Here is a 20597-nt window from a genome sequence, read left to right as displayed (position 1 = left end):
GATATAATCTGAAAAGGAAACCATCCACAAATAGAAACAACTTCAACGCGAAGAACGTGAAGGTCAAGTCTTACCACACCTTCAACAGTGTTTAATGAATGATGAATCAATAGCACCACTTTATAATTCTTCTTTTTTTCTTCAAATTAAATTTATTCATAATTCTCAAAGCAGATTGACAAATTATCATTAGTATACAATACTTGATGTGCTGGCAATAAGCAGTACACAGTAATACAAATGGTACATACTACATAACATACTAAATATTGTTATGACATGTTTCAATTCAATATTGTACATCTCTCCATTTATCAAATAATAAAACAAATTTATTCGTTCAAGGTAATAATAAATTAAACCAACTGGTTCCTAAATCACTCAAAAGATAATCTACTATTTTTTACAATACAATTTTACGGTCGACTATTATTTCTTCCCGGTCGTCAGATTTTTTTTTTTTTTTTTTTTTTTTTTGGGGGGGGGGGAGGAGAGGGGGATCAGACCTATATGTTTTATCAATTTTTCTATATAACTTAAATAAATCACACATCTCAAGGACGATGGGTACAAGTATGAAATAATGCGGTGGCGACTATTTTCGACAATTAAATTCAGGGTCAATTTCAATATCCCCCATTTTATATCCAATAGAAATCAAGTTGGGATTACGTAATACGTCCTTGCCACGTTCGCAAATCTCAATAGGTGGCGCACAACAGCCACAATCCAAATGAAATTGCTTTATAGATTGACTTTTCGAAAGTAGTTTCCATCGTGTAAGTATACTTTTAATCTTACATGAAATAAAAAGAAGAATGTAAATGAAATAGCGATTTCTTACAATTTCCTAACTTTGGTGTAAGTGTCGTCATCTTTCTAATTGTAGAATTCATTTATAGAACATAAACAAATGACATGACATTTATCATTAATATTAGATTTTTAGATACCAAAGAAGATGAAGAAAGTGACACCGCAGTTCTTTTTACAATAAATTTTTAAAGAATAACAATTTTCCAGGTGCATTTTCACATCATTCACCAATATTTTGGTTGAAATATGAAATATTTCATACATTATAGTGAAAATGTATCAAGGACGCTTTTCTTTTTAATCAGTATTTTTTTCAAGGGGGAGGAAGACGTAATGATTTGACCTTTTACATTATCAAACATGGTTGAGCCACAACGAAAGTTTCTGGATGTCCCATTTCGTCTTGGAAATAGGGTATTCTTGGAGTGTGCAAGTGACCTTATATGGACATTCACTCGGGTAGCAGTGTACCTGGATCTTCAAAGCAATCAATGAGTTGGGAACTACATGTAATATATACCTCTTCTGTTGGCACTCTCGTAAAATGTTCAATCAAACGTTTTATCAATAAATTTCGCAATTTGATTTCGTGAATCCGATTTAGAAATATATCACACACAGAAAATTAGATACGATATCGATGAAATAGGTCAGTAAGATATCATCAAAGTGTCTTGGATTATTCGGAACAAAATAAGATGTTCCAATCTAAAATTGAATCTCAATTCGATGAGTGACCTAAAATTAGCACAATTGTGTTTCTGCCAATATGGAATTTTTTTTAATATCTTAGTATTGGGCCACTACTGACCTTTTAAAGATGCCAAATTAGTCCTCGAAATGAACACAAAAATATCAAGTTGAGGTGTGAGAACAATGGACATACATCTGTTTATTTGCAGGTAATCTATTTTAATCAAATGACAAGTTCGCCTCACTATGTTCTATGCATCCAAACAACACGTACCTCGCAATCTAGTCCTATGACATCACGTCCCCTTCCCTCTTCCGAACCCCCTTCCCATTACCCTTACCTCTCAGCCGGATTCTGCCAATTAACTGATCTCCGTCAACCGTTTCGCAGAGAGGGAGAGACATGACGCAAACTCCTCCCTCTACACAACAACGGCAGGGTAAGCGATGTTAGCAAATGTTGAGCGTTGGCACAACTCAAGTTTGGCAACACGCTCGAACCCCGTCGCGAGACTGTCTTTTCGTAAATTATTAGGGCTTAGGAAAAGAGGAAGGGGAAGAGGCGAATTTCCAAGGATATCTGCTTTCTTTCTTTCTCGTTATGTAAGGCTCGCCTAGGTTGTCATTGCCAGAGGGTGTGTGTTTCCGCGTTCATGGACTTGTACTCTGTCTCCCCTCGCAGGCAGAACGATTCGAGACGCAACAGCCTACCTCAGCCTTTCGTTCTTCGCACCAACATCGGCGGTCGTACACGGCTTCGTCTACCGCCTCGCATGCTCTCTACTTCTGCCCTCAAATCGACCGGTGATAGTGGTCTAGCTTGCCAGGAGCTCTTTAGGGTGTGGAAGAAATTTAAGATGTCGGGTGATCAAAGTGCAGAGAAGTTGGACACCATGCTGCAGAGCATGGATAAGATCCAGATGACCCTCAAGCAGATTGAGGTGAATGGACGACCAGGGGACTCGGAGGAGTATTACGCACCAAGAGAAGACAAACAAAAGGTATCGTATAAAAAAGACTACTTTATCTTAATACCATGATTATATATATCACTATATTTTACTCCCTCCAAAAAGACGCTTTTTTATGATTCCATGATATTTGTTGTCGGGATATAGTAACAATTTAGAGTCTAAAAGAAGAAGAGGAGATGAATAAGATAAAGAAGATGAAGATGAAGGAGGATGAGAAAAAGAAGAAGGGGGAGGAAAAATAAAGAATAAATGAGAAAGGGAAAAGGGAAAAAAGAAGATAAATTAAGAACTATGAGTACTCGAAGGTTAAAAAAAAGTAGGTAGATATATTTCTTTTTTTAGCATCACAGTTAATGGAATATGATGTATTTTTATTTACAATTTCGTTCAATTGAGCTTATTAAAGAGATTATCGAAATCGGGTTTTGAAAACGAGATAAGCAATAATCTAATATATTCCATATCATATCAAATCGCGTTGAGAGTTGTTGTGAAAAGTTAGGAGGAGACAGCTACACCTTACAATCTCTACGCCACATCCTTCTCCGATCCCTGGGAGTGGGTAAAACCCTCGATCCTCAAACATCTCTAAAACGGGTACCTTTCAAGCAGGGCGACAACTTTCCTCAACTGATATTATCACTCTTGACTCACGTCCTCCGCCTAAACCCACTGCCTAAATCTTGAGCTTCTCGCCCAAACTTGGGAGAGGATGTCGAACTTTGGGATCTATCACCCAGTGCAAAGTTTTCCCGCCAAAAGATGGAAGCGCGGGAAGACGGCATATCCTTGTGGGGGAGAGAAAGCGGCGCCTGTAATTAAGGCTGGGATTTTTTTTTTAACTTTTAGGGTAAAAACGGGGCAGAACTCTAAAAACTCATATAGGAAAGCTATCACAATGTCTTCAATTTGCCTATCTGCATCTCCTGCTATTTCTACTGCTGCATTAACCATAGCAAAATGTTTTTTACGCATTACGGATCGACAATGAATAGAAAAATGAATAGCTTTTGACAAATAATTTTGACGGATGATGTGGATGAATATGAAAAATGCAATCAAACTTGTTTCAAAACATTATAAAGAAATTTTACCGACACCGTCATCCACACCTTTACAGACAAATAGCTTGTATACCAGCTAATAGGCTTACATGTAATTCATATACAGTAATATACTGGACAGTAATAACATATCATAAGAATAATAATCATAATAACTACATTCTTAAATGATGGAAGAGGTCAATTTCGTGCCTAATGAATACTGAATACATCAGCTGCGTGGAATGTTCTTTGACTTGGCCCGATAGGTAGGGTCATTCGGTCTTATGGGATACCCAGCTGGTTCTTGGTCTGATTAACGAAACCACAGGAGTATTAATTAGGACCAGACAATCCTGGGCAGAACGATGAGAACGCTGTTTTCGCCCTCGTTGTCCGAACAGATTAAGAAGAGGATTCCCGTGCAGAGTCAAATGCATTCTAAGGAACTTATTAGCCTTAGGAGGCGGTCCTTAATATAGTCTGTAAGAAAGTACGGAAGCTTAAAGCCCCTCTAAAGTGTTGGGAGCCTCAAACATAACTTTTGATGGCGAAATTTCACTTTAATTGTATCATAATGTAAAAGAGGATGTAATCTAAGACAATTTTTTGCAAGGATTTAAAAAAAAAATGTTTGTGAAGTCGAATATTGATGAAAGAGTACAAAATTTAGGCTTCTTGCGTACACAAGGAAACCCAAATTATGTATTCTTTTATTAATATTTGTCTTCAGACACATTTTTTGGAGGAAAATCTTTGCAGGAGTGTGTCTTAAATGACATCCTCTTTCACATTATAAGATACAATTTAAGTGAATTTCATTTCCCAGACAATATTCAAATCCATCAAAGACAAACTATTAAAGCTTAAAATTAAATGTCTGAGTAACTGTAGGTACAGAATAGATCAATGTTTCAAATTGAAATCATGACAATATCCGTTTTGCTGTTACAGTATTCCTTAAAAGTCACGAACTTTAAATGTTTTGTTAACCATCTTGAAGTCTTCCCACATGTCCTACTTCTTTTAACATTTAATCCAGATCTTGTTGAAGTATTATTGCACCAATCAAAAAGTAACGTGCTTGTTATATGAATTTAAATAAAATTTAACCCGAAATTAAACTCGTTGTCCGTTTTTTGCATATTTCTATTTATATAAAGGTTTTTCCTAGAACGCCCCCACAACACGTCGTGATCAAGGGATACATTGCTTTTTAATCGCCTTGTACATTGATAATTAGGTGGCATTTTGAAGAGCGCACTAGGATATTGTGGTTAGGCGATGGGTAAAGATTTGCCCCCCTTATATCCTTTGGGTAGGTGTATAGAGATAGGGCGGATGGTTTGTATTATGGTGTGTTCCTGTTTACCCTGGTTGCTGGAACCACAGCAATAAACCGCAAAAAGGACGAAGTATATCATAGAGCAGGACAGCTGCATTCTCAATGCAAATTCTCCACTTATCATCCTTTCTTTAAACATTCACTATAATTCTTTTTGGGTGTAAACAAAAATGAATATATTATAGTGATGTCAATTTCCACCATCTTATTATGATCATGGCTACAGGTGTCGTCATTTATTATACTTTATGACCATTGAGTTTTTAGCTATTGTCCATAATGTCACTTTTCCCCTCCGTTTAGTTTTGTTGTTGTTGACTTATCTGTGTTGCATTGTCGATTGATCCCTATCTCTCTCTCTCTCTCTCTCTCTTGATCTTGAACTCTCTTTAAAGTTCTCTTTCCGCCTTTCCCCCTGTTTGTCTCTCTCTCACACACACACATACGCACGCACGCCTACACACTCATGCACACACTCCACCCGTCTTCTTGTATTCCAATAAACGATAAATGTTTTAACTGCACCTTAAACACCCGCGCGATTAAGAAAATTACACCTCAATACTATTATCAAAATAATAGGTGTCAGATTAACCTATTTTTAAGTTACTATATGGAGCTCATTCACAAACATCGCTCCTAATATCGGTGACTTGACACCAATTCAGTGGGTTGTCGAGTTACAGGAAAGCAATGAGTGCCCGAGATAAGTGAAACGAGACCCCTTGACACACCCACCAGAGACCCACCAGGGACCCCTTGCAGGCATCAGCACCTCAATTCGGCTCACCTTATAACATCACACAGAAAGGGGATATTCTTTTAATAGGATATATAATTGAATTATCATTTGACATAAAACTGAGCTACTCTCCTTTGTTAAATATTAAATAAGACGAGAGACCCTGTTAAAGGTGAGAGTTATGAAAGGTAACTTGACAGACAGTAACAAGGACGCAGTGTCTGTAAATAGTTCAGAGTTGGCAATCTTTGATCTATTGTTTTTCTCCTTTATACAGTTGTTTTCAAAGGTCAGGAACAGATACCATCGAGGAAACGTTACCAATGTGCAAACCCTTTTTTGTATAGATGTTGCTGTTGTTGTTTTATCCAAAATTTGACGAAAACAATATCTAAATTGGTTTTTCAAATGAGGTAAAAACACAAGCTGATATAAACCGACGTGTATGAAAGGTTAGAATAATACGGTTTTGCTTTGCCTAACTTTTACCGAATTTACCAAATCAGTAAGTTAAAAGTTTGATTAGTGCTAAACATACCCAAGGACAACTAACTCATCCAAATAAGTATAATGCGAATATCACGATTTTGAAATATCTATAATAACAAAGTCAGGTGCTTGAAAATAATGGCTAGATGTAAAATGCGTATACATGTAGTCATGTATTTTTGGCAAAGCTCTAGAAAGGCTTTTGAAAACAGAGTGAACTGACCTAAAGTAATTCTGACGCTGAATATTTATCAAAACTTTTAGATCGTGAACCCATCTGTAGAGTTTCTCACAACCTATATTTCAAGCCATTTCATCTTTTAAAATGCTTAATTCTGAAGATATACTGGGAATACGGGTCCAGAGTCGTGGGCTCTGTTGATGATCCCTCTTAAGGCGTGCACCAATACTACGGGTGATTCACGTGCTTGGTTATGGCTCTAATACCAGTTCTTTGATGAATTAATTCCGGTGCAAGAACATTCTACATTTTCGATATTTCATCAAAACAGCATGATCTCTGTCTCTTACATCCTATCTTAGCCTCTCTCGCTCTCTCTGTCTCCCACTCTCTCTCTCTCAATCCTCACTCAGTTTTGGAAAAGCCTGCCAGACCTAGCGAATCATGTCAACACGCACACTGATCTGTATGTTAATCCATAGATACAATGATTCATCCTCGTCTTTACATTTTGTTCCAACAAGTTTGTGAAGAACTTCGGATTTGCTTCTAAGCGTTTGAGATCGACTTGTATCAATGCTCTCATTATTATATTAGAGGGTATTATTTGGATGATTGCGTTTGCTTTCAGTGTTTTATATTGTGCAAGCTTTCCGGGACGAGTTAGCTTTAAGACACAGTTAGTTATTCATCAAGATATCATCTTTTTTTTTAAGGATCACCTTTAAGCGTTTGTTATCGAAAAGGACTGACCTACATGCTTTATCATTCAAAATTTAAAATAAAATAGAATGTGCAAACTTCATTTTGTTGATATTTGTATGATCTCTATTAGATGAGGCTTTTCACTATAGTTAAAGAAAGTGCATGCAGTAGAAACAGTACTGATAATTGTTATAATATGCCGGAGAACTTACTGTGGTATATTGGTAAAGGCTCTTGACACTCATTATGACAAGTTCTGGGTTCGATCTCTTCTTATATATCCTTGAATAAGGTTTTTTGCCCACATTGCCCCTCTTGATCCATGTGTATTAAATGAGTACCTGGCATTGTTGGGATTATAATTATTGATGGGCCCACAGGAAAAATATTATCAAGACTTATAAACCTAACCTTGGTATATAGACCAAATCAATCATATTTGTGAAGAACTTAATACAAAGGTCACTGAGCGCTTTACAAAGAATATACAACTAAAATAAGCAAACACATTTGCGGTTTTTATGTTTAGGCCTATGTGAATCAACGACTTGGAGAATTTCCAACTTTTATCATAAGCATGGCCATGGTAGACAAGTAAAACAAGAAAGAGGGTACCAAAATTAGATCTTTGAGATAAGTATCACTAAAATAGTGCCATCGAGAAAGTATGCTGATGGTTATCATAAACGATATATTAGTACCATAATAATCAATTTGGCTGTTTAGAAGTTATGATAGATCTATTTCCTTGTTCAAAATTATGAAAATAATTATCATGGCGCATTGCCATATTCTCAATTTCCCTTGCTATGGAGTATATCAACCATTTAAGGTATGATTTAAAAATCAAAATTGATGAATGAAGGTGACGTGCTATAAAGTTATAGTGCTATAGCATGTTTTCATTTATACCTGTCATAAATTACTAAGCGTTTATATATTGTACGTGACTGCGTGTGCCCCCAACTCAGGCATGTGCCTCGATTTTATATCCTTCAGGTGGGGGCGACTATCAAGGCAAATCACGAAACAAAACAAGATGGATTGACATCAGTTTAGTAGTATTCATATCAATATAAGTTTTAGCATTTTAACGTATGAAATAATCAGTGTTCCCATAACGGTAACTCACTTAAGATTCAAGGATGAAAAGGGATATGTAATTGATTGATCAATGTCTAATTGATGGCGATTTCAGAATTTAAAGAAACATGAATATTTTTTCCTTCTATTTGATGCTCTATTATAGACCTAGCATGAATTTCTGAATTTCGAAAGAATGAGCAATAAATATTTCATAGCTCAACCTTAAGTAGGTCAATAATTATGTCCAACGTTCATGCAAGGTCAATGATTTTCTTCCAATGACTATACGATATATAGTGCAGTTTGGAGAGGTCAAGACCTAATGCAAAGTTGTGAGCTGGTACTTGCTACTTGCTACTTCCTTCGACTGAATTAATAACTAACAACTTCGGGACTGGTTAAATAAACCCCTTTTCAGCACCTGCGAAAAGAAGCTCTATCTGCAGGGGATAGTGTGATTTGACATGAGCCACAGAGATGATGGAATTAGGAGGTTGTGGTTGCACCGAGTCGAAAAGAATAATCCTGAAGCAAACTGCACAACTGCAGGGTTTGGATTTTCCCAGGAATCATGAAACTATCAATATAGTTTGGAAATGACTTATCGTGATTCATGAATTTGGCTCACTGTGGTGATTTTTCGACAACATTTGAAATTCACTTTTTGGCTTCAGCAATACGGAAAACTGATTTGATTATACATTTTATAGAAAAATTGTCTGCAAGAAGATTTCAGGGGTTGTGGAGTTCATTTCTGGCGAATCTATATTCTTATGTTGTAATTTCACATTTTAAAACCTTGCAATTATACTTCTTTGATTTCCAATCTAAAAGGCAATTTCTGTAGGCCTATATTTCGGAGTCAAAAAGCTATATTGAAAGGCCAACCTCACAAACGTTAACATTTCACAGTACTTGATGGAAACTCATTGTATGAAAATGAAAACATGATCAAAAACATAAACAATATTGTGCTCTCACCAAAATATGAATGGATCACTAGACGACACCTTCGTTATAATACACTCAACAAAACTGGAAATAAAGTCTGAATGCCAAGAATATCCAGAAGTACGTCAGACTGGAAGTGCTATCTGGCCCAAGCAGCCGCGCGACAAAATTAGAAGAAGCGACATAAATATTGAAATGATCAGGATTTACTCGGAGATAAAGACTGTCGGATGCAGAAAACCGTCTCACAAAATGTCATCTGTCATAAGTATAATCATGATGATTGGTTTGCAATGAACTTGGGTTTATATTTCCTAGTTTATTTGATATAAATAGTTTAAATACTATTTCATTCAATGAAAGATATCTATTCAGGCCAGCTCAAGGGCATTGATGGACATAGGTAAACATTTAACATGATAAGGAACACCAGTGAGTATTTTTCATTTCATTTCATTTCATTTATGTCCACTTCTCATAAAAAAAACATATAACAATATACATACAATATCTGATTAACACAACAAAACAAAACAAGGAAATAGCATAACAATATTCAAAGAATTTAGAGCACCTAGAAGTAATACTTGAGACTGGGGTGAAGCCAACAGAGGCCATTGACCTATCAAGGGCTGGTCTCCAGGAATAAATTAAATATATATAGGTAGGTGTAAAACATAATTAGGTACTCAACAAAAGGGAAACAGGCGGTCTGTGTGAAGGAAAAGTATACACAAAGAATAGTTGAGCATAAGTACTTCAGGTGGTGAAGTAATTATTTTTAAAATCAACATAATTATGTTATCGCGATGATATATAATTACAATCCTGATACTTTGTCTACATTATAATACCGAAGTGAGAATACAATATGCATTATGAAGTTATGGCTCAGTGGTACATGTAGAACAGTGGTGTCGCAACTGGAAGGTCCCGGGTTCGAACTCAATTCAATGCACTAGCCCCCTTAGAAATCATTTACTTAAAGATTATACCATAGTTTATTTGTTCTGTTTAGGTGTTTGCAAGGATTCGATGTAACATCATCACTGTAGGTGACATTGACACAGTGGCCCAGCTGTTCACTGCAGAGATCTATCTGAGTGTCACGTGGAAGGAACCAAAGGTCAAAGGCATGAAGAGAGAGGTGAGTTTATCATGGTTACTCTCAATTTCAATATGAACATATGCAAATATTTCATAGAAGTATCATAATGTGAAGTGTCGGTTTCCAAAACTTACTTTAGTCGATATAAAAGACCTGACACACACAAAAACTCCCAAGTGTTGCTTGCTCCAACTCTAGAAGTTTTCGCGATGGTTATTATTTGCAACCTCTTGATATTCACGGGCGTAATGTAGATAATAGAATGAATATTATTATTACTGACTAATCAATCAATAAATAAATAAATAAATACGTCAATGAATAACTATTTTAGCCTACCCGTTCTATTGCCTAAAATATAGTACGATAGCACATCTTGTCGAAAATACGTTATCGCATCCCCCCGACTAAATCCACACAATTTTCAGCGGAATGTCGTCACCGTCGCAAAATTCGCTTTCCAAAAAACTAAAATTATAATATTAACAACTTCCTCTATCCTAATCGTCATCGACATCATCTTCCTTCTCATCATGTTCATCTCCTTTATTAACCTCCATATTCAGGATGTGAACTGGGACGAGCACTGGGATCCTCGAATCTACTTCTTCAATGCAGTGAACATCGATAAGATGCAAACCAACCATTACATCATGCCAAATGACGATGATGACCCCGATGGTATCCCGGATGTTCGTCTCTCTATCAGGATGAAGGGGACATTCAAGTGCAGCATGCAGCTCAAGGATTTCCCTTTCGACTGCCAGGTTAGACAATCATAAATATAATTTTTTTTTCCTTGCGGTTTACGTTTATTCTTTCCATATATTCCTCTGTCTCCTCCTTTTGCTAACTATTTTCGTGCATCACTTCTCGATCCTCTTCTGACCTTCAATATTGTCATTCCTTTATTTTAGCTTATGAATTAAGTGTCTGCAAAATGAGCTTAAATGTCTTGTTTTTCCAAATGAAACCCTGAAGATTTCAGCACCATTTTCTTTCGAGATTTCCTATCATTGTGACAACTGTTGGACATTTTCTGACAGTAAATCTTCTTAAAACCTATCTTGCATGTTGATAAGAAAATCGATGTCCTAAACGTCGGTGTTCCAAAAATATATATCCACCTGTTTATCTACAAATTGTACAAGGCAATACTATACCTATCTAAAGCTATTGATCTAATATTTAAATTCATGTTTATCTAACTTCACTTATTTTTTCTCGATGTCCTTTGATTTTGTTTTTTCGATCAGGATTTGACGATTAAGTTGATGTCTGACTGGCCCGTTGAAGATGTTGAGTTTGTGAAGGATATGAACATCAAGGACAGTATCAGACTCGACACCTTCACAGGTAAGAACTTCATATTACTTTGATAATGCAGAAGGATGATGATGAGGATCATGATGACGACGACGACGACGATGATGATGATGGCTCATTGCATTAAAGTGTGTCATCATACGTCTCTGCTAGTCCTCATGGCACTAGCCCTCACAAAGTCCAACCTCCATCGACAGTGCTATACAGTCCAGAAGGTGTATTTTCCATGTATGATTAAAGAAATATTAAACACGCTCCCTTTAAAAACATTATCATTTCCAAAATACAGCTGTTGAACATTGTCTGTATTCGACAATATAGTTCCTGAAAAAAGTTCTGTTTGGCATACAGAACATTCTGATATTTGTTTTTCTTTTTGGAGTGTATTAAGTCATCCACTTTTCTTGTCTAGAGGTCGACATTTGTTTAAGTCATTACTTGCTGGAGTGGATTCCTGGCACCAAACTTAGCACTGATTTTAATGCTTTGGGACTAGATGAGTTAAAGAGTTTGTCTCGCGAACCCATCGCCCCTGAATTTTGTAATTGAGCTTGAGGTCTGTAGAGGAAAAGATCGAAGGGTATGTTGAAAGTGATATATCCTGTTGCGTCGTCCATCTTGAATAGTGACGTCAATCCTTAAGTATTCTTAGATGTGATTTGTGTGTATGGACAGTGCCTGGGAGAGTAACATGTTTGAAGGTCATTACTATGTTGTACGTCATCTTTCATGTCGACTAGACAGTTTATGAAAACTTGTTTTTGAAAAAAAAATGGAACATAGACTCTGTCAAAGCTCAGCCCCCCCCCCCCCTCCACCCTCCCTATGCGATCATTTCAAAAATCTGAATATCCCAACACAAAAGAAGCTTTTTATAGAATAAATATAAATGGAAATTATTGTTTTCCGATAATAAAAAAAATAGACAAAAATTGCCAGGTGAAAACAGATCAATAAATCAGTCAGAACAGTTCAGTAACATTGATAGATGTTGAGGTGGAATAGCTACTAAAACTTTGTCAACAAAAGAAAGAGATGTTTGCGACGATAGGCTACGACGAGATATGCATTCCTAAATGGGTGGGAACTTTGCGATGAAAATAAGTATTGGAGTATTGTGCACTAATTTAATTAAAATTGTTATATTTGAACGTAATATTCAATATTGATTGACTATAAACCTCCTGATTAAAGTCTGCATGGATCTAATGTAAATGCGATTGGCAAAGAAGAGAGAAAGGGTCCAATAAAATCACCCTCTCCATTTATGTATTTTTCATTTCGGCAAACGCTCTGAGATGATTAAGTAATCCGGATTTAACATATCTTTAATTTGTTTGTCATTTTTGGTGAATATTGCCCTCGATGTTTTATCTAGTTTACTATAATACTATTAGTCATACAAGTCATTTTCATGTTTTATAATCGTCATATTTTCAAATTGATTTCAGCTGGTCACCAGTGGAAGCTATGGAAACACGTATTAGCTCAACCTATTGAAGAGGATAAAGCTTTGACGGGAGCACATAGATCTTATCCCATCTATCACATCACCACGCATGTGCAGCGAAGACCTGGCTTCTATATCTGGAATATCGCCCTCATTATGGTAAGCAGTGCCAGTCTTCTCGTGTATACCCCAAGCCCAGCCACACTAATGAGACTGACGACAGACCAAACACAAAAGTGCCATTCCTCAAATAGCCAAGAATCGGTCGATGTGGCGTCGGTTTGGCGGTGTGACAAGGGTATTATACCACGGTCAAATCAGTTAAACAGACACGACACCGACAACAGAGAGAGGAAAAGAACATTATATCCCCCAATGGCCAAGGATCGGTCGATGTGGATGGTTTAGCTGGTGTGACTGAGGTATCCCACAATGAAGAAGTTGCCATTGATGACTTCCAATTCATTTCAGTGGTACTAGAACACAAAATACATTCAAAATATTTTATATCTAAACGTGGGATTAAAAATGAAAAAAAATCAATCGAAATGAACTATAGGCATACATAATTATCGTAAAATGTCACCGTCAAACCGACCGATTCATGCCTATTCAGGGTAATGCCATTCTTTATTCGATCAGTTGTCGGTCTGGTGTTGGTCTCGTTGTTGTAACTTGAGTATAAAAACTTGGTTGTTACAAGAGGGTTTAGGGGTTTGAGGGTCAATGAATCTCTCCCTCCCACTCAAATTTCCTTTCGGCAAGCAATAATTTCCATCAGATGCCGATGAAAGGAATTTTGGAGAGTCTCGAGATTCTAACTTTTCTCGATTTGGAAAAGAGGGCGAGTGGGTAGGGCTGGGCGGAATCGAAAATTCAGTGTCGTCAACGGAAAGGGAAATATTCGATGGGACATTATTAGCCGGCATTTTAATAATGATGATACACCGCCCGCCCGCCCTACCCCCCTTCCCCTCCACAAAAAAGAGGGAGTCAATTAACTGTTGTGTCTCATCAAGGGAGGGGGTGCCAACAAATTTGAAAGATGACCCTCTCCCCCTAAAAAAAAAAATTTAAACAACTTTTATATTTTAATCAATGGTTGTAATCTAGACTTGTTGTACACATTCAGCCTTTTTAAATTTGTTATTATCATTTCTATTATCATTGGTTCTCTGCCTTTTTAAATTAATTCTAGCTTCTGATCGTCATCTTAACTTTCACGTCGTTCGTAGTAGAACGAGGTGCTCCGGCCGACAGACTCAGTGTGACGGTGACTCTCCTTCTGACGGCTGTAGCCTTCAAGTATGTCGTCAGTCAATCTCTACCACTCATATCTTATCTAACCATGCTGGTGAGTAGCATTCTTGACTTTTATTTAGTTAAATGATCTTGGCCATTTTCAAGCAGGAATACTGGATTTTTTCTAAAAAAATATTCACAATTGAAAAGCGCGATCCACAACCTAGCTCGACTTTGATTACAATATAAGTTTTGGTTACCATAGTTGGCCGCCAGTTTCATCTGTTTAATTTTTTTGTACACGAAACTCTTCTGTTAAAAAATAATATGACCGTCTTGCACCATTCATGTCGCGTTCATTTTAAATATTAGCTCCGGGGGCACTCGTATCGTTTTGGGGCGTCGTACTTACGCAGGTACGCGATAGATAGAAATTCAAAGTAACAAGGCTAAACATTTGAGGAAGGGTGTTGAATGTTTCATGCCATTTCTTTCATGCTACCCTTCCCTCGCCATTTCTTCCCTTTTCACAACTTCTCCCCCCCCCCCTTTCGTCATTCGATGGGCACACGGGGCTACTCACATTTTAAAAAAATTTTGTATTCGTCATAACCACAGGACAAGTACGTGCTATCGTGTCTCATCTTCCAATGCCTGGTGGTCGGTCAGAATGCTCTATCGGCCGTCGTCGAGATCAACGACCCCGATAAGGAGAAAGACTGGGCTAAATGGTTCGACTTCATCTCCATCATCGTCCTCGCCGGCATGGTGTTCAACATCACTATCGGCTTCATCATCTCAAGCCTTATCAGGGTAAGGACGATGAGGAGAAAGCACAGAATATGGTAGTCATGGTAATGCTGACGCTGTTTTCAGTGGTCGGTGGGGGTGATGATACGGATGATGGTGTCTAAATGGAGGATGAATTTAAAGATTGTTAAACAAATATTATATAGATTTGGGATTTCGCCGTAAGGCACTGCAGAGAGCGGTAATGAGGAAAAAATGGCGCGGATGAAATCGAGAACGTTGCGGAGTTTTTTGCGAAAAAGTAGTAAAAATTGCTCTAAAGTGGGAAAATTGCTCAGAAAATATGATTAAAGCTTAGATGGAATGTCCTCACTGGAACAGATGTTAAGTAATTTTAATGGAGAAATTATCAAGCTACACTAATATATTATATTTGGAAATGCTTGGTTGCATGTAATTATTTTTACCGATACTCCATTGTGTAATGATAATTATGATTCATAAATAGTACCCTACATTTCAGTTTTTCGATCAAAATTTCAAAAACCGTAAGTATTAGGAAGGATTTTATCCTGCAAAGAGTATTAGGGTTGATCTTGTTGGTGAAGAAAGATTAAATAATCGAATAATGCTTAACCTATATAATTATCTAGTCTTGTCGAACTCTGCAAACAGAGATGAAGGTATTGAGAATAAGAAATAAGGGGCTCTATAATTATAATCTACCCTGTACGTGTAGAACCAGATCCAAAGAATGGCGAAGGAGATCAGTAGGTCCATGATCATATCATGCAAGCCATGCTATCATTAGCACAACCATCCTCCTGCAGTCTGCATGCATGGTGAAGGGCGAGGGATGGAGAGACAGGAAGTTAAGCTGATGTACGGGAATTTACGCGGGAAAGGGATAATTAAGAAGGAATTTCTTCAAAAGGGAAATTCGTCATGCTGTAATCTCGCAGCCGATGATAGATCGTGAAACTAAAAAGACTCGTCTCCCGAATCTGCTCTATAAATCGAATCATATCCATAGCTGTGTGGGAGTGCATGTGTATACCGATATAGTCATGTGTTCTATATGCCAACAAACAAATTACCCTTTACTCAAGGGGGCGTCGCTAAAAATGGCAGATAATGCCGTCGACAGAAAGACATAATTTGTCCGCCAGGCAATGCAACTCAAAACTATCAAACAAACAAAGCAAAATGAAATGTGAAGAAATAAAAAAAAAAAAGGAGAAAAGTTGAAAGATCCTGTAATTTAAAAAAAGTAAAGAAAATCTCCCGATTGGAAAATTTGTCAACGAAGGTACTAGAAAAGTGTGGAGATATACATATTTAATATTAAGACAATTATCATCTCACGTTCGGACAGGATGGGGGTCATGGTAATATCATACCTGGAGGGAATATTACTCCATGACGTAATAACATTCGAATACCTAATGAACGTAAAGACCACGTGCAGTGTAGTTGACAGTATGAAAGGAAATGATCTCTATTTTTGTTTCTCCTTTCTTCCCGATTACTTATCAAATATAATGTGAATTCACCACATGTTACACGATCATGGAGACATTATGTAATATTAAATTAAGACAGGATAAATTAATTAATCAATTTTCAAGGGTAGGATACATGTACTTAATTCAATATCGGATTGGGAACAAGCCCTACCCCTCCGTGTGTATTGATTCCCGTAAACGCATATCAATTTAAATGAACAATTCAAATTCATATAAACTCCCATTTTATCTATTTTAGATTCAGAAGAAGAGTTACTTTTCTTAATCGTAATTCTCCAAAGTAAATAATATCGACATTACTCTCTCACTCAATTGATAGTGTTAATGTAGCAAACCTTTACGAAATCACTCTTCTGTATTTTGAAGTCGTTGGTACAATGAGATTCAGTCATCATAATTGTAATCATTGTTTCTCTCTGATTGTATATTTCCACAGAAATGTAAGACAACTAACAGGATGACGAAGATAACTGCCGAGTACATGGTAATTATTATTTTGGGGGGTACCAAAATGTTTTAAAAAAAATCCAACCTCAATGTATTTTAGCGATGAATTTATCATAGTAGTCACGCGCCTCTAGCTATATACGAGGTATATATTCTTTCTTCGGTAATATGTTCCTCTTGTTTAGAATTATTATGGAGGAGCTGGGCAGAAAATGTTTGCTCTGTTTTCATAAGCAAATTGTATAATGTTAAATAACCAGTAGAAGTTTGACATAAAGAACACCATCGAAAATCTTTGAACATCGTGTTCACAAGGTTTGTGCTTGTTGTTGGACTAAAACGAATTATTTATTTAGGGAACCTTTCTTCACTTATATCCATTGAACAAGATGCCATTCAAATATACAACTTTTCGTAGAAACAACAAGAAAGATTTACAAAAAGAACGAAAAGAAGAGCAACCGTGAAAATGCATGGAAAACTAAAAAGCTTTAGGTGCGCCCAATAATAACACTTCTAAAAAATGATAACCAATTTGATAATCATTACAATATTATTGTTTGCTCATGTCAACCATTTGCAATTTGAAATAACTCTCCTTGATTTGATTTGAAATGTGTCGTAACAAAATGACAAAAAACAGGATAAATGCGAGCAGATAAACCAGAATTGGCAGACCCGCCAGAGTAACCGTGAGGCCAGTAGAAAGAGCAAAGAGGAGCGGACCATTCCGCCGACGGAGAAGGCGGTCCAGGCCGGAGCCGCTGCCAAGGGCCTCAGCTGGAAGAGAACAAGCAAGGAAGTGGGTAATAATGGCAAAAACAACGTAGAGATGCAAGGTATTAAGGTAGGCTCCTATATAGGGTCACACCTCCATTCAAATCATCCTATGATAATGTACATTGCTCACTATAATCACTAATAGAAGGTATAGATTTTATAACTTAATCTAGGAAAAAATAAGCAAATGAAAAGGATTCCCTATACATGTCATATAAAATATCGCAGATAATGATAATACTTTAATTTTCATCAATCACCGACTACATTTTCCCGATAACATTTATCGGGGGGGGGGGGGGTCGTCACAAAACCTTACACTCTGGTTTAGCGACACCCCTGTCCCTGTACATGCATAATTAGTTCAATAACTCAATTGTAATAATGTAAGCCATAAACTATCTATGCGAAACTACAGATCTACCGGTCTGATTTTTTTAGAAAAGAGGGAAAGGGACAAAAAGAAAGAGAGGACGAGGACCTTGAATGACCCCCCCCCCCCCCCGTAATCAGTAGCATTGTTCATTCGCATTTCATTTTCAATGTGAGAGCCCCCTGAATGGGCGGAGTCTCGCTACGCCACTGTCTGCACTCAATAAATTATCTCGACTTTGCATAACATAGATATTTACCCACATTTCATTACACAACCATGGGAATAACTCGTCTTGGTTAGATATTAAATGGCTCCATCTCTTTCACACAAGAGCTAAGTTTTGTTCGGCTACAATGATGGTATGTTATCTAATTAGATAGGTCGTTTCGTTTCAATCGTGTTGTGACCAGATATTCCTTCATTCTGGCACTTGTAAGCAAACTTGAATGTTCTAATGCAGCATCTGTAATTGTTCTATGACATGATTTGTTTATTTATTCATCCCCTAACTCCTATTTTGTCTCTCTCCTTGGCCCTATCCTGTGTCTTTATTTTTCTAACAGACGGACGCCAGCCTCAAACCAGAGCCCAGTTCCCATCCTTCTGGTAGTACCACCAGTCAACAAACTACTGCTACATTCGCCGTCTAAACATCGCCTCCCATAAGTAACCAGATACAGGTATATGGAGTAAAACCAGTCAATCAGTCAACAAACTACTGCTACATTCGCCGGCTAAACATCGCCTCCTATGAGTAATCAGGTACAGGAATATGGAATACCACCAGTCAACAAACTACTGCTACATTCGCCGCCTAAACACCGCCTCCTGGTGGTAACCAGATACAGGAATATGGAATACCAACATTCAACAAACTACTGCTACATTCGCCGCCTAAACACCGCCTCCTGGTGGTAACCAGATACAGGAATATGGAATACCAACATTCAACAAACTACTGCTACATTCGCCGTCTAAACGTCGCCTCCTATAAGTAACCAGATACAGGAATATGGAATACCGCCAGTTAAGTACTGCTACATTCGCCGTTAAACATCGCCTCCTAAGTAACCAGATACAGGAATATGGAAAACTCCCAATTAATAAACTACTGCTACATTCGTCGTCTAAACATCGCCTTCTAAGTTACCAGATAATAAGGGAGTTTATAGATAGCACATGGTACAAATGACCCCAAATATCCACAGATCTTTTACACATGGAGACGTTCCACTTTGAGCATCTTAGAATAATAACTGCCGAAGTCCTAGATGTGCTTCATGAATACCTTTTGTTTGCCATATTGAAAGGAATACTTCCACCTGCGTATCTTAGAATGTACCGTTGGTGCATAAATGAATAATGTTACATAACTTTCATGAGTGCATATCCAGTATTCATCTCTGTGGGTTTTACCTTTTTGGTACAAATGACCTTTATCTGCTCATGCTCAGACTGCAACCGTAAACTGGCTTATACAATTAAATTTCGTATGCATTACTTATTCCTTCATCAAATGATACTTATCAGCGTGAGGCATTAGAACGTGTCTTAATAAGGAGACATCTTTAAACATGTTTACTTGTGCTTTATTTATGCAAGGGCAGTGCTTAAGGTACACTTTCAATGAAATGTGACTGCACATAAATCAATTTTAAATTACTTAAAAGATAGAAAAAGTTTCAGGCAAAGGGATTTGTAGCGATTATGTATTTGTAGAGAAATCGTACTCTCTTTTCTCAGTGCGTTTGTAAACACACAAGGGGGAATACCCATAATTCCTTTAACTAGTATTACGTCGACTGTTCAAACGAAGTAATAAATGGCAATGATATAAGCCTGGGGAGTTTTGCTTCTTCTTCATCTACACTTGGATGAAGGGCTGACAAGTTGGCTGTTAATAGATTCCTGACCAATTTACTTTGTATATAATTATGAGGATTACGATCAGAATGAAAAAAGATTATGAATTAATCAGATGGTTACAAAGAGATTACAAAAGAAAGATAAGGATCAGAATAGAAAACATGATGATGATTAAAAAAAAAATTGTTATTAACGGCAATACGAGAAAATGAAATAACGGCGTTTAATAATTATCACAACAGTATAGCCGCTTAATTTTGTAAATAGGTGAATATCCTTATGAAGCGACTAATGTGTATATTGTAGATGAGTAATCAGGATTTTTAGTATTTATAGATTTTATATGTAGGTGTCAGTGTAATGTGTTCAGAAATAATTATGTAAAGATATACCCAGTGTAAATAGAATGTTATTTGTTCATTTTGATATATGGAGATTGTAATAGATAGTACCACATGCAATAGATACGGTTTTCGTGAAAAAGTCCAATGTCTTTCGAAGAAAAAATTACTTGAATGTCTAACATCGAGAGTAGCTCCATGTAAAACAGGGTGCAAAACGCAGTCATACTGTATAAAATACTTTGTTCATTATTTTTCATCTGAAATGTGGTAATCGATGCTCTCATGAACTACGTATGTTTTTGCATTGTAGATGTAGACTCAAACTCTGTGTACATAATCATGACAACTATGCAATTT

The 20597-nt window shown here is 36.9% G+C and overlaps 1 protein-coding gene across 3 annotated transcripts; it reads left to right on the top strand.

Annotated features, from left to right (window-relative positions):
- The first annotated feature begins 1915 nt into the window (after positions 1-1915).
- On the top strand, positions 1916-19297 carry LOC762549 (gamma-aminobutyric acid receptor subunit gamma-2). 3 transcript variants are annotated; one of them, XM_030973018.1, is made up of 10 exons: positions 1916-2510; positions 10044-10172; positions 10700-10900; positions 11390-11489; positions 12911-13068; positions 14108-14263; positions 14770-14964; positions 16864-16911; positions 17518-17676; positions 18594-19297. In XM_030973018.1, exons 1-10 carry the CDS (start codon positions 2163-2165, stop codon positions 18678-18680), a joined length of 1581 nt encoding a protein of 526 aa, XP_030828878.1. In that variant the 5' UTR covers positions 1916-2162; the 3' UTR covers positions 18681-19297. The 3 variants fall into 3 exon arrangements, with proteins under 3 accessions (XP_030828878.1, XP_030828879.1, XP_030828877.1); XM_030973019.1 differs by having other exon boundaries at positions 17518-17713; XM_030973017.1 differs by having other exon boundaries at positions 1918-2510; positions 17518-17721.
- Positions 19298-20597: the final 1300 nt, after the last annotated feature.

Source organism: Strongylocentrotus purpuratus, unplaced genomic scaffold, assembly GCF_000002235.5.
Source record: "Strongylocentrotus purpuratus isolate Spur 01 unplaced genomic scaffold, Spur_5.0 spur5_scaffold_6, whole genome shotgun sequence".
NCBI lineage: Eukaryota > Metazoa > Echinodermata > Echinoidea > Camarodonta > Strongylocentrotidae > Strongylocentrotus > Strongylocentrotus purpuratus.
Note: the sequence above shows the minus strand (reverse complement) of the source record. Positions and strands in the feature narration are given on the sequence as shown.

Coding starts and splice junctions, on each gene's coding strand:
- LOC762549 (XM_030973017.1), top strand. CDS start 2,163: ATGGACTTGTACTCTGTCTCCCCTCGCAGGCAGAACGATTCGAGACGC. Junction 2,511..10,043: donor CAAGAGAAGACAAACAAAAG/GTATCGTATAAA, acceptor TGTTCTGTTTAG/GTGTTTGCAAGGATTCGATG. Junction 14,264..14,769: donor TATCTTATCTAACCATGCTG/GTGAGTAGCATT, acceptor TCATAACCACAG/GACAAGTACGTGCTATCGTG.